Source organism: Branchiostoma floridae, chromosome 6 (genome assembly GCF_000003815.2).
Source record: "Branchiostoma floridae strain S238N-H82 chromosome 6, Bfl_VNyyK, whole genome shotgun sequence".
Taxonomy (NCBI): Eukaryota; Metazoa; Chordata; class Leptocardii; order Amphioxiformes; family Branchiostomatidae; genus Branchiostoma; species Branchiostoma floridae.
The window spans coordinates 24,168,168-24,182,865 of record NC_049984.1 but is presented as its reverse complement, the minus strand read 5'-3'; the positions used below and the strand labels follow the sequence as shown (position 1 = coordinate 24,182,865).

General features: G+C 41.5%; 1 protein-coding gene across 1 annotated transcript in view; it reads right to left on the bottom strand.

Annotated features, from left to right (window-relative positions):
* LOC118418226 (dynein heavy chain 5, axonemal-like) overlaps positions 1-14,698 on the bottom strand; it is a 111,516-nt gene that overhangs the window by 9,450 nt on the left and 87,368 nt on the right. Inside the window, 14 exon segments of the mRNA XM_035824069.1 lie at positions 1,245-1,395; positions 1,943-2,095; positions 2,946-3,182; positions 3,807-3,965; positions 4,518-4,639; positions 5,138-5,328; positions 7,673-7,926; positions 8,824-8,928; positions 9,556-9,738; positions 10,589-10,744; positions 11,614-11,769; positions 12,369-12,537; positions 13,191-13,456; positions 14,170-14,385. Coding sequence (XP_035679962.1) covers positions 1,245-1,395; positions 1,943-2,095; positions 2,946-3,182; positions 3,807-3,965; positions 4,518-4,639; positions 5,138-5,328; positions 7,673-7,926; positions 8,824-8,928; positions 9,556-9,738; positions 10,589-10,744; positions 11,614-11,769; positions 12,369-12,537; positions 13,191-13,456; positions 14,170-14,385 — 2,518 coding nt within the window.

Sequence of the window (14,698 nt, the reverse complement as noted above, 5' to 3'; positions counted from 1 at the left end):
ATTTAAGTGCCTAGAGGCACATAGGGCAGCACATTTCTTCCCTGTTTCAGTAATGCAGGGGATACTTTTGCAAGGAGAGGCTACTGATCTTTTCTCTAAACCAAGAAAGTAGACAGTCTAAAAGTTAGCTTACTCATAACCTTGTATGAACAGCAGACCAGTATGACAGGCTGATACTAGTATCATCTTTCATAACAATTTGAAAGGAGAATGATCTGATTTTTAAATCCTTAGAAATCAACTGTAACAATGTCTTGAATGAAATAGTTCAGGAACTGCTATGAGTCAGCATTTTCAGCACCGAGGACAGTCCCAAAACATGTTGTAAATGCAGAAATGTTCATGGTGTTATGTTCGTATTTTTCGCGAGGCAGTTTTACCGCAAACTTAAAACCACTGCGTTTTAGGCCCCAAAATCTCCAACCAGGACCTAATAGAAGCTAACAAGAAGGCCGTGGCCTGGCTGCAGTACTGGCATGGAACGATATGATGATGACTGCAAACAATTTTCTATTATTGTATATGACTACAGTATATAGCATTACCACAAAGTTAAAACCACCGCGACCACTCCACTTTCCCGCAAATGCAAAATTAAATCCCCGCGAACTTCAATGCATTTACAGTAGTAAGCTTCATAACCTTGAATGAAATTATGCTTCACAACATAGTCGAAGGATTTGATTTTCAAATCAGATAAAAATTAAGTGGTGCAAAAGATTGAAATAGAGTTACTGTTGCATAAGAGGTCAACTGTAACAATGTTTTGGATGAAAACTTGAGAAAATACATTGAGTTTAAACAACTACAGCCTTTTCAGCACCAAGAACAGTCCCCAAACGTTAAGTCATTCCAGTTCCCATACCTCATCCTCCTACGCACGGTCCCCAATGGCTAGCTGACTCAGCCTATGGGGCCCTGCTATCTCATGGCCTACCCGCAGTTACTTTCAGTTCCTCGTCGCCCTGCTTATAAATATTGATGAGCTTACCCTTATATGGGCAGTCAGCCATTGGGGATCGGGCGTAGGAGGATGGTGCTAAGACGTAACATGATTGGCTGATAGCTTCCCAGCAGCCTTTGCGAGACAGCTTTCGACAACAAAAAGCCCAAGAAAAGCCTATTCTCTGATTGGTTGACAGCTGGTTTGTGGCGACAATCATAATAACCGCTGGTAGGCATCTAGATAGCAGGGCCCCAAAGGCTAATGCCATTGGGGACCGGGCGTTAGGAGGATGCCAAACCTGTGGTGTGCAGGAATGCCACAGCGTACAGCATGGGTTTCCACTGGGGCATGTTGCTGATCTCCAGCTGGTCCTGGGTGATGCCTGTGTACGTCTTCTTCAGACCGGCCTTCACACCCTGGGGAGGCTCGCTGGTGAACTTGATGGACATCTGTCAAAGGAAAAAGAGATGAACATTAAAATACTATATTACAAGCAGAATACCTGTATCAACTATGTCATTGTATTTGTACATGTATCATCTTAAGTAAACTAAGAGCTCTGTTTTTTTTACAGTCAAAGTATTCTGCTTTTTCTTCTTCTTCCCAAGGGACACAAGTACTGGGACTAACCATGAAGGCATTTAGAATGTCTATGCAACAACACTCACTCTCTCATTCCCTCACTCACTCACTATCCATTGTTTGATTATACTGCTGCTGGGATCCCTAATAACACAGACAGTTATTAAAAGAATTGCACAAGACAATAAATGACTGTGAAATTGCACAAAACATCAGTTTATGACTGAATAGTAACTTAATTTATCATACATGTAAGCTCATGACTTAAGTTTTCCTTTTTTAGGTCAGAATCTGTGAAATAGACTCCGAGATATTGTGGTGACTGCTGTATCAATGGCTAAAAGACTTTCGATCGGCCGGGTTTGAAAAGAAAGATACACATGATTTTATACAACTGTTGTTCTAAGTACTGACCTGTAGCAGGTTGATGGGGAAGTTATCGTGGACCTCTGTAGTCATCCACAGTCTGAAGCTGTCATGGATCACCTCCGTGTCCACGATGATGTTGATCAGTTCGTCCATGAAGTCAAGTCCAAGGTGACAGTTCTGCAGCAGTGCCCACCCACCCTGTTACAAACAACAACAAGCTTGATAAACAAAATATTGTTACTTTCACATTGGTTTTATTTTGAAGTAGGAGGGCAAGGGTGGTTTCTGCAGATTCGTGGTTGAAACAATTCATTAGTACAGTAGTCATATAAGGGACATATTTGCATTGTCATTAATTCATGGTCTAAAGACCATGGCGAAAATAAAACCACTGCAGAAATTTCAAGATTTACAGAGTACAGAAGATAGATCCTTTATTAAGAAATGCTATTTGCTGTATTTTGCTTGAAGAAATCAGGACCAAAACAGTCTATCTGTCCATGTGAAACGTATTCAGCACCAAGGACAAGAACAATCTAATCAACTTAAGTGGTCTTTGTTTTCCCACCAAACGACAAGTACATTTTCATGAAATGAGACCGTTTAATTCTACTTTAAAATGTTAACAAAAACAAGGCTTAAAAGGCACTCAAATCTAAATATGGATTTAGTGGTAGTAGTAGTATCCATTAGTCAAAACTCTAAGTACATGGAATTAAAATCTGTGTGGGACAGTAAGAGTTCATTGTACTAAGGTAGTTCCATAGCCTTTATCTCAAGCTGTTTGCTATTTGCAGTGTCATGATTTGATTGTGGAGTGGTCACTGCAAAATGAAACAAACAGGTCAAGATTTACAATGAGTATGAAGAAACTAGGACTCACAGTCTCCACGAAGAGCTTGAGCAGTAAATTCCTGGCATGTAAAATGGTAGTACATTGGAACTTCTGATAGTGCATGTTTGTAGTGCCATGATTTAACGTTAATGGTCACTGCAAAATGAAACTACCACATTTCAATATTTACAGTGTGAAGAAAACAGTACTCACAGTCTCCATGAAGAGCTTGAGCAGTTTCCTGGCATGTACGTCCTGCCCCTGTCCCATGGAGATGGCTTTACACTCGATTCCCTTCTTCTTAGCCAGGGCCTCGATCATGTTGGAGGGGTCCGACCCCATGGACAGGAAACTGATGAGAGGAGTGCGGTTGTCCGTCTCACCCCACATCTGTTCTACGTCCAGGATCACGCTCTCTGTGTACTTCTCTCCCATAGAGTCCAGGATGTACTGTAAATGAAATACAACATTTAGCATTTGGATGATGATTATGTCAGTGACACTACAACTTGATAATGGTGAATTAACATCTCAAACATGCAATACTTTGCATCGAGATGATGATGATAATGTCAGTGATACTACTGTATCACAATTGTTGTAGGTCATTGTGCGATTTTTATGTCTTACTTGTAAGGTGTTCAAGAAGGCTGTGACAGAACCAACAGCTAACAAGGATGTTTACACAGCTTTTTTGGTAAGAAGACAACTAAATTTTGTGTGACACATATACGACCATCCCAAGAATGGCTTCAATTTGCCATTGTATGATAGTCATACAGCAAATGTGACCATGGCAGCCAGCTGGGCCTAAGTCAAGGACCAATCGTTAAGTGCTGTCTGAATTTAGCTTTAAGCATTACCAGGAACCCCCATGCAGACTGTACATTTCAGACTGGACAGAATTTTCCATATGTTCACAATTTATCATTAATATCTTTGTCGTCAATGAAAAGCACAGTTTACTTCAAATTGTTCAGATGCAGGTAGAGGTCTGAACCTAAAATTCTGTAACGATAAATGTACCAGTCCTGTACCTGATGTTACATTTAGGTACACATCCCTACTGCTTACCTTGGACGCCTGGTTGAGAGTCCTGTCAGGGCACCAGGAGCGAATGAGAAGCAGGCGGCGGAAGGTGTCCAGCGAGGCGTGGTACCCGTCAGGGATGACCTCATCCTCGGGCGCCTCCTTATCAAACCAGCTCTTCCACGCCTTCTCGTTACGGGTGATCTGAAACAGTCAGACTATGGTTAGGACTGGTTTCTATTTTCATCCCTAATAATAGAATGGAGGGTGTTTTATTTCCTACAACAAAGAAACAAACAGAAAGGATTCGGATACAACAGCCAAACCTGGTCAGGCAACAACCTGGCTCAGGCAACCACCTGCAGTCAAAAGCAACATTGATATAGCTCCATCCATTTTTATATAGGCTGAGACACTCTGCTAAGTACTGATGGAACTTGAACACAGAATACAAAAGGTGACCATTTTTAGACTCTGAATTCTTCTTGACATTGTAAAAAAGAGTTTGTCCGTCATGCTAAAAGAACATAAGCTTCTAAGATGGTGTTCCCATAAATAAGGTTAATATTCCATAATCATATACATGCAGATTGTGTAAAAAGACAAATTGTAACTATGTGAAGGCTGATATGACATTGACAGAGACTTGGCTAGTATAATAGGCTTGGGTAACAGGCTCTATACCGTACATGTACATGCATTATATTTTGGATACATGCTACTTTGTCTATGGCAAGTTCCAGACAGACTTCCCACCTGGTTGAGGATGTCACTGAAGTTCTTCAGCTTGCTGAGTTCCACCAGGTTGAGCCAGGTCATGTCCAGGATCCACTTACAGGGCTTCTGCATTACTTCCTTCAGATCCAGGGAGGCACCACCTGTGATAAAGCAATAAAACAGATTGTTTCATAATGGCCTATCTTATAAGGTCCTGTCATACAGACAAAGAGCTTCAGCCGCATTCGTTAATAGCCAGAAGGTGTGCAAATTTTAAAATCAACAAAGGTTTGCACATACTTTTCTCCTGAAAATCTATCCTTAGCAAATCATATTTAATAGCGCTCCATCACCCACAAACAAAAACATTGGCCAATCCCTAAAAATTGTGTAATGATCTAGAGAACACCAGGCATATTACTGCAGAAAATGCAATTACTGTAGAGCTTGAGGTATACAGTATGAGGTGAAGCTTTGGGCCTCCTATATGTAGTTACGACATAAAGTCTTCAAGAAGCTTGTGATTAGTCACAAAATCAATAAATCTTCACAATGTGTATCTTCATCGCAGGGTATCAGAGGCAATGCTGGATGTGATACACTTTAAAAATCCTTCACTATAAGATTGCTGTATTGGCATGCAAGTGCATGACTCCTACCTTTGACAAGAGTGAGGAACTCTTCATGTTTGACTTTCTTGGACTTGATGTCGATCTTGACCGTCAGGAGCAGTGTGAAGAGGAACTTGTGCTGCTCGTAAAGACCCCGCACCGTGTACTTGTACACCTCGTACGTCATGTAGTCAATGATGTTCTCAATACGCTTACTGGTGATGGGAGACTTTGCTGACCTGCAAGAGATGGCAATATTCAACACAGGGATTAAAACATATAAGTCTTAAAATAAAAAAATGAAGAAGCCAGAGGTTGTCACTATGCAGCACATTGGATTTGCGTGGATTTGCAGCACATCACAACGACCTACAACTATGAATGATTGACAGGGATGCATGGTCTGCCATCACAACTCGAGGCCAGATGGACTCGACTTAAGCAAGTAAGCAACCATAACGACCTATCAGATTTAGAAAAAGCAAGTACAAAATTCATTCCACCTTAAGTTTTACTGTCTTGCATAGCAGCATCCAAGTCCTAGAAATGATTAACTGTTATCCCAATATCAAGAGACAAAGTGTTGACTCAGTAAAAGTTAGTGTTCTGCAGCACACTATGCTGATGAGTGGAACAGTACATACGATAGATTAATATTCCTTTTTGCTAGGATTTAATTTTGCAGTGTGAGGGGATTCTCATTGCAAACCGGCAAACAATAAGGAGAAAAACAAACGAGCGATCCATTATTTCAGTGTAGAAAAGTACCACTGACAACATCTAGATTAATGGCTTGTTCCACACTGTCATCAACATGGGGGTGTCCTACTGTGCTATCACACTACCTAGAAATACTGCTATGATGCAAAACTCAATGTAATACATTTGGAACACACTACTTGCGAACATGCAAATTCCTATACAGATTCATCAAAGGCATCTTGAGTTATAGATGCGAACACACAAGAAATCACAATACCTGCCGAAAATCCTTATGTAGCTAATTAGAATAATACAATAATAAGAAGTTTATTTGCAAGTTCGTGCCCGAGGGCTAATTGCAAGTACATGGTATAAACATAGCAGATATACAAGTGACAATGGACAGTTATGAACAATATTCTACTGTAACATGCATTGGCATAATACCAGTAGTAAGACTTATACCGGTAGATTAAAAATACTGGAACTTAAAGAGATCTACACATGCAACAATAGTTATTTCTGAGCTGTGCACACTTCAGACATGTAGGTGTCCAATACATTATTTACAAAGCATCGATAACAATGCATTCGAAGACAACAAGGCCAAAAGTTTTCAGTATCTTTTTTCGAGGTAGGCAGCTCGTCGTGGGACGAGCACACTGTCACATTCATTGCCAAATTTATAGATCATAATTACACATGCTCACGGCACAAGACGAACATGATTCAACAACAATCTTGAATTTCTGTTGGTGACCTACAACTCATGTAAAAGTGTGAAGAACCGTTGCATAATAGCCCGGATCTATGACTGAATGGGCAAAATTGAACGTGCGCAGCCATTTTTCCGCCATTTTTGTATCTACGCTAGCAGTGAAGTGTTACGTCATAGCGGTTGTGACGGACAGGAGTTAAATGAAAATTCTTGACAGTATACGTCCGTTTTCTCATGTATGCTCATGCAGGTGTATGTTTTATGCATTTACTGACAGAAAAGGAAGGAACATCAGAGGATGTATAAATGTACATAGCGGCAGTTAATTGTGCCGTGTTTCTTCCTACCGGTATTTTTACCCCCTCCCAACCACGCGCCCGTTCGCCGTGTGTTAATTCCGCGGCGTGTTACAATTACAATATTACGCTTTTAGCAGGACAAGAGTGGCAGAAAAGTTACACAGAAGAAGTGGCAAGGGTAACCTATAACAGCAACATGTAACTGGAGAAAATGATGCGTTGACAATTTGTCAAATCAGTATGGCTAGAGAAATCGTCGTAAACGTACCGGTATTATGATAATAGATGTTAATACTAGAGTTGGCTATTTCTAAACAGGTTGGGTTTGACTTCTGTTTTGGAAGCAGAGGGAGACAAAAAGCCCCACCGTTTCTAAAATTTGTGGGTTCTGCAATTTCGAGAGAAAAGTGGCTTTCTGTTGGTCTGTCAATGTGGGGAAGTTTGGATAAGTGGTGCTGTCCAACAGCAAGAAGACAGCCGAGGAGGTCAGCCAATACCTAATAAGACTATAATGGTAACCTACATTTGTAAAATATTACAAGATTTACAAGGTTCCGAGGAGGATCTACTCATCCAAGTGACCTGAAACACTGACCGACCCAAGAGAAGGAAAACTCAAAGAAACCCAGCCGGACTCTGGTGGCTGTGAGCAGAGTTGGTGTTAGAAAGGGCATTCAACCGTAAAAAACCCCGCTTCAAAACCGTGTCAAGTCGTGTTCTGTGTTTGATTTGCTGCCGGAGGCCAAGATGATAGATGGAGGGCAGCAGTTCAACCAAAACGTCTTGGCAACACGTCCAACCCCTGCTACAGGGAAGAACGGATGCTAAACCGGCCAGAGAGAGAGAGAGAGAGAGAGACAGTACCTGGCCATGGAGTGGTCAAACAGCCCCAGGAACTGTTTGAGTGAGGTCTGGTACATCACATTGACCAGGCTCATCTCCACAATGAGGAAGTACAGGATGGACCCGCGGGTGGCCACGGGTCGGTACTCTTCCCGCGCTGTGTTGATCTGCGTCTCCGTCTCCGCGGCAACCTGCAGCTTATGGCTGACCTCCTCGGCTGTCTTCTTGGTGTTGGACAGCACCACGATCAGCGACTCGTCATCTACAAGGGAACCCTGAAGGGAAAAAAAAATATCTCTCACTCTGTTCAGAAAACTATCAATTTCTATGGGCTAACTAATTATCGGTTGCAAACCATAAGAGATACGGTCACATTTGTTGCAGGATGTTGTGCAGTTTTGATTAGAAGTCGTAGAATATTTTTTCTAGACTCTGAAAGAACCAACTGTAGGCAATGAGCTAAGACAGCGTTTTCTGTAGGAAAATTAAGACAGCTGAATTTTGTATGACGCATGCAACACTAGCCAAAGGATGCCCTTAGTTTGTAATCATATGACAATCGACTCAGGATGGAGAGACATTAAAACTATAACCACACAAATTGCAAGATTTTACTGTTTACAGTATAGAAAATAGATCCTTCACAAATAAATGTACTATGCTACTTATTCTATTTGTTGAGTTTTTCTTAAAGAAATCAGGGCTAAAACAGCCTGTTTTTCTATTTGGAAAGCGTTCAGCACCAAGGACAGAGACAATCTAGCAAAAAAACAAAACTTGATGTGCGCTGGGATGTACTCCATATAATCAAATCGACATCAGGGGTGCCTAAGCATTTTGCATAGATTTCATGAGACTTGCATGAATATGAAAAAAAAAAGTTAAAGTTGCCCATCTCCGTATAGAGTAGCCCTTGGGCCACACATGTGCAAGCCACTACAGCAGGGGGCTGGTCCGCTTAAGTAGTGAAGTGTTTTTAACTTCCATACTCTTTCTCAGTAGTGCTGAGTGCTAAGCAGAGAAAGCAGCATGTACCATTTTTAAAGTCTTTGGTATGACTCGGCCATGGATCGAACTCACGACCTACCGAATGCAAGGCTAACACTCTACCCACTCGGCCCTTGCATGGAATGAATTTTCGTATGCAAATAATAATGCACATGTATACCGACCTGTGTGTTGGTAAGCCTAAAGAGTAGGTTGTCCTCTAGCTCCTTCATCTTCCTCTTGTTGGCTGTGACTTCTTCCAGTAGCTCCACACGTTCTTTCTCCAGCTCCTGCAACGTTACAACAAACAGGTATCAAGACCATGAGGAAAACAGAATGCTCACTCTCCGCAGAGTTTGTGGACAATGACTTCTAACTCGGAAACTGAAAAAACAACAACAATGAACCACCAACTACAGGCTAGAATGGGAGTAGGTACCGGTACAGAAAATTCAGGTCCGGTTCGGGTCCATAGGATCAGGTCCAGGACCAGACCTGAACCTGGACCTGATTCAGTATGTGAATACTTGTGAATGGACGATACTCAAAACAATGGTCCATTTCGCTACAAAGAAATCTGTTTTGTGTAGAATTCGACTCCCACTGGCATTTTAAAATCCTACAAAGCTAACTGCCTCTGTACGATTGACTGTAAAAGTCATAAGAAATGGCTATAGACTCTACTCTACTTTGCTCTTGTTATTTTCCTCGACCAGTAGGCCCCAAAATGTGTGAATGCCTGAAAGTCTGTTCATTTTCCAATCGGTCCAACAAACGATCCACCGAATTTTTTTAGGGCCAGGTTTTCTGGACCCTTCCTGAGAATGAGAAAAAAACAGTTTTGTACCGGTGCACAGTACTGGTACCCATTCCTACTGAGGACTAATTATAAAGACTCAGAAGGATTTGACACTTACCGCCTTCTCTGTGAGGATGACCCTGCCCAGCAGCTGGTCCTCCAGCCCCTTCATGGTGACGGTGAAGTCGATGATGGCCGTCCTGGCGCTGATCTCGGGTGTGTAGGCGGGGTTAGCCAGCTTGGTGGTGATGTAGCACACAAATCCGTCCATCACGTCAACCTCCTTGTCTCCTACCTTCACCTGGACAAATTAGGTAAGGGGATCATTTCAGTGCTACTGTGATGACTTTTACGGAGACATTCAACTGAGCAAAATCAATTAAAGAAATGTTTGGAGAGCCACATTATGGGCACATTTAAATATCACATTATACGTTAGATTCCCAGTATGATTGAATCAAACCAAACAGCCTGCAGCTTCCATATCCTGTGTACCGCTAGTTCACCTTTATCCGAGGCTTAACCTATATCCGTTGCAATGGTTATACAAGGTATCTAGGAAAATCAAGGCACAGTTGGTGATTTAAAATTGCAATATTCCGAAAACATTACATTTTGAAGCCTCAGTCGTTCGAGTTAATATCCCTAAGTACTCTGTTTTTAAATACAACGAATATAAGTTACCCCACGGATAAAGGTAAACTAGCGTTAAACCACCTTGTGGAATAACACACCAGGTTTGAACTGAATAGTGTAAGCTGTATATTGGACAAATTCATTTGATCCACTCATACCGGGAAGGTAACTAACTCTTTTCAATAAGGATGCACATGGTGGGTTCTTCTACATGGCTCTCTTAAAACGTGGGACCTCCAATGTTCTATCCAAGGGACATCACAATGGAAGCTAAAGGTTCTCATTTTCCAATGAGAAACTTCGTATAAAGTACCTTTCAAAAGGTCAGAATGTCAGGGCATAGCAGAACTCGAACCTGGAACCTCTGGGCTTTGAGTCAAACAACCTACTGTACGTTACGCTACACAAAGCCACTGAAAGCAAAGAAGCGTTACTTATTACGTATTGATCATTCATTAAATACATTTAGTTTACTGATTATGCAATGCTAAGAAACAAACGGTGAAGCTCCAAACCTTGAGAGTTTTTCCCGACTTGATGTAGTTTTTCTCCAGCACGTTGTCCAGAGCTGGATCCAGCTCCTCCCCTACATCCTCGATCAGTAGTGGCCTCCCCAGGGACAGGGAGTCCTCCAGGTGGTTCCGGAAGTACTTATGGTTCAGGGACGTGATCTGCACGGTTTAACAGTGATTGACATTTCTAAATAGTGATTGACACATGATTTTTTGTCATGTTAATGCAAACAACAAGTATGCTATACAGACAACTAGACTGATCCTTTTTTACTGAGAAAAGAAGCACGGTCCAAAATCTTGGAGAATCTTACAGTCAAAATTGTTTTAAAAGTCTTTTTTTTGCAAATTCATGGCTGTCAAGGTTTATACAGTACATTGACAGATAGTTTTCAAAACAGAACAAAGTGTCAAGATTCTGCATTCAGGAAGTTAGGACCAAGGTCCCAGAAAGGTCTTATACAATATAGAGGATATCTCATTTCCTGTCTTCAATTTCCTGCTATAGGCTGGTCTGTTACTTATTAGAGCCAGTAGGGAAAATGCATTATACAGAATCATCAAGACATTTACAAACATCACAAACAAAAGAAAAAATTCACAAAAAGTACAAAATGTTTCACAGAACATTACGATATTCCATCTCTATGATGTTGATGGAAGCAGAAATCCTTGCCTAAAACCACCCTAAATGGAGACTGCTTGCTGCCCAATGTGTCCCTAGACAAGGGAGAATCTAAGTCTAAGTCTAGAAAAATAAGTAAGGCCCCCTTTCCACTAGACCGCGATCGCGTTGCGCTCTAACTGCGACATAAATATTAGGATATGTGTAACCTTCACTTTTACACTAGGTATATCATACAAAATGTAAAAGTGTGACTGAGAAGATAACCCCAAAAGTGTAAAAAAGATTTGTTTCTGTTCTATACAATTCGTTGAGCGATATGTCAAATTTCAATTCACAGAGAGAGAGCGACAAGAGACCCGTCCAAGTGGAAAGGGGGTATAAGATAAGATGTTTTGCCTACCTGTAGTTCCCTCTTAGCCTCCCTGCTCTTGATCCAGCTCTTGCCCTGTCCCTGTGGATCAATGAGCAGGGGGAACCGCGAGGCCTTTGTGGTGATGATGCCGTTCTGGATGGACAGCTCATCATTGGGCAGGCCCTGGAGATTCCACTCACTCACCTACATTGTGTACAGTGGGGCTGTATGACACACTCATATACAGACATCTGGACACAATGATAGTATCGCCAGCTTGGAAAGCATTTTTTCAATGTTTTATTGATACATAAAAATTAAAGTAGTTTTTGATGGAAACTTCTTTCATTGGTCGCATTACTAATGATAAACTCTCTAACATTGGTTGAAGTACTAATTGTGATGGACAGTCAGGATCTGTCTATTGGAGAAAGCAAAATATGTTTTTTTGAATGCTGAGTCTAGAAACTGGATGCACTGTGGACTGTCAACTTTTGAAACAGTCCATTTTCTTCCATTTGCAATAAACATACAGAGATAAAGTGTGCTTCATAGATTGTGTATCTTAATGATAGAAATACCCTATTTTGCAATTATGTAGAAATATAGATTCCCTCACTTTAGACACATATTCCTCATGCGTTTTGACAAAACGATTATTCCTGAGCCCATGCAGCCCTACATTTTCACCATCACCAAGAAGTTAGAAGAAGCCTATCTGATACTGTTACATCATGTTTTGTTGTGACCTGTTCTTAGCAAACATGTACAGTAATGGTCTTCATGATACTGAATAAACTTACAGTAGCCCCATCCACCAGCATGTTGGTGACATTAAGGTCCTGTGTGTACGGGATCTTTCGTGAGCGGAGCTCCTTCTGCCAGTTGGTGAGCAGGAGATGGCGGAACTCCTGGTTGAAGGGTCCGGAGTACGACAGGAATCCCGTAGCCATCAGAACATCTCCAACAAGCCTGCAGAGGATGGGACAGTCAGTGAGGCCAGGTTTTGAAAAGTACACGGTCTATTCATACAATGTTTATCCCTAGATTCTTGCTGCTTGGGACTTTACCTTCCCCCTGTAAGATTTCCATTATATTGGTGCTGGGATCCCTGACACAGGGATAGGCAGCAGTCGGCTAGTCTTCACACTGAGCTTCCATGTGGCTCTGTCCAGCAGGCTTGCCCTTAGTTAAACCACACACCTTGATGTCCCTCCTAACACATTCCATCCAGGATTTCCTTGGCCTACCATGACCTCTGTTGCCTTGACAAATAAACACCAACAGTGCTACATGCTCCCTAAACATTTGCAGAATCAAGTTCTATCCATTGTGACATGTGTTCCCTATATAGAATGCAGAAAGTGGCAGGACAAAGAAGTCAAAAATGTACATAAGGAGCACATTCTACTTTGCCAGAGCTTTTTCAAGTCCTCCACCAGACTGTACTGTGCTCATTCGAGCTATGGCCACTGTTGAAGCCACACAAAAGGCAAGGTGGTGGGCTTAAATAAAGTTCTGAATGGGAACTATATGATATATACATTGTATGCCACTAGAGTGAGGTTGTCCACTACTATATGCCTGATGAAAAGGCACTATCTAGAGGAATATTTGTGTCTCACCTCCTGATCTGTGCAGCGAACTCCTTACTCTGCTGGGTCCAGCGCTCCTTCTCCCCGGCCAGGCCCTCGATCAGACTGGAGGCTGTCTGCATCTTCCTCCGGCAGGTCTCAGCATCGTCCATCAGCTCCTGTCGCTCTCTCACCGCAGAGTCATACTGGGCCTGCACGATGTCCAGCTCACGCTGCTTGGCGTCCAGCTGCTCCTGGGCCTCCTGGAGGTCAAAGTTGGCCTTCTCCAGACGGGCCTCTTGGACAGCCAGGTTGGCCTAACAGAAAAACAACAAAGGAACTTAACTCTAATGTCCATGAAAAATCAGAACACTGGTCCTGTTTTTAGAAATTAAAAAATGGATGAATGAACGAATGGATGGATGAATGAATGGATGGATAAATGAATGAATTGGGTGAATGAATAAATGGTTGGATGGATGAATAAATGAATGAAAAAATGAATGAATGAATGAAAATTTCTATAATTCACCAATGGATTACAACCAGCACAATACAACCAGATGAGTGTATTATGATATTTACAGTATAGCTTGTACTAAAATGGCAATGTGATCATACATTTCCCTGAATTACTGGAATTAAAAGTCTACCAAATAGAAAAAATGTAGATATTACATAATGAAATACTGTTTGGCCATCTGGTTTATTTGTTATTCTAGTAAATTAGTATTACTAATTTACTAGAATAACAAATACACCAGATGGTCAAACAGTATTTCATTAATATCTACATTTATATCTATAAAGCCAATATAACCACACTTTGGCATATCACACCAGCTTCGCAGCCAAGTGCCATGGCAGCAGCTGGACATTAAACACTGAACGACACTTCACCTTTGCACCTTTAACTGTAGGTGCTTACATAGATATCTAATTGAGGATTCTCCTCCAGGAATGGATGGCAACGACTAGGATAGGTCTTGGGGAAATCAAGTTTTTGAAGGTGGACTTGTTGATTACATACCTTGAGTGGCAGTACTTCCTTGTTGATCCCATAGAAGTACGCCATGGCCTTGGTCCATGAGCAGAGCCCTGCCACGTTCCCGCTGACTCTAGTGGCCGTCTCCATGTTGTAGTCTTCCATCTCCAGGTACGGCTGCAGCAGTTCCACAGTTTCCTCGTTAATGGTGTCCTTTGGGAAGTTTGTTAGTGTCTTTAGGAAGTCCGCTCCTCCCATCACCTGGATTAATACAAATATCATTAGTCTGAGAGTGAAATTGAAAAAAAATTACTATAATTACCAGGGCTCGAAATACCACATGCATATGCAAGTTTGTGCAAGTAAAATTGGTGTGGTGCAAGTAAGTTTAGACCAAACTTGCACCAGTGCAAGTTACTTTTGTCCTCTAATACCTGAGATTAGAAAAAGCTTACACACACCGAGAATATTGTCTGTCATTGAAAGGTAAAAGAAAATAACACTGAATAAAAAAAAGCCTAAATTTGTTATTTCTAAATTTGGTTAGACATCCAGGTAAACTATTTTTTAAAAC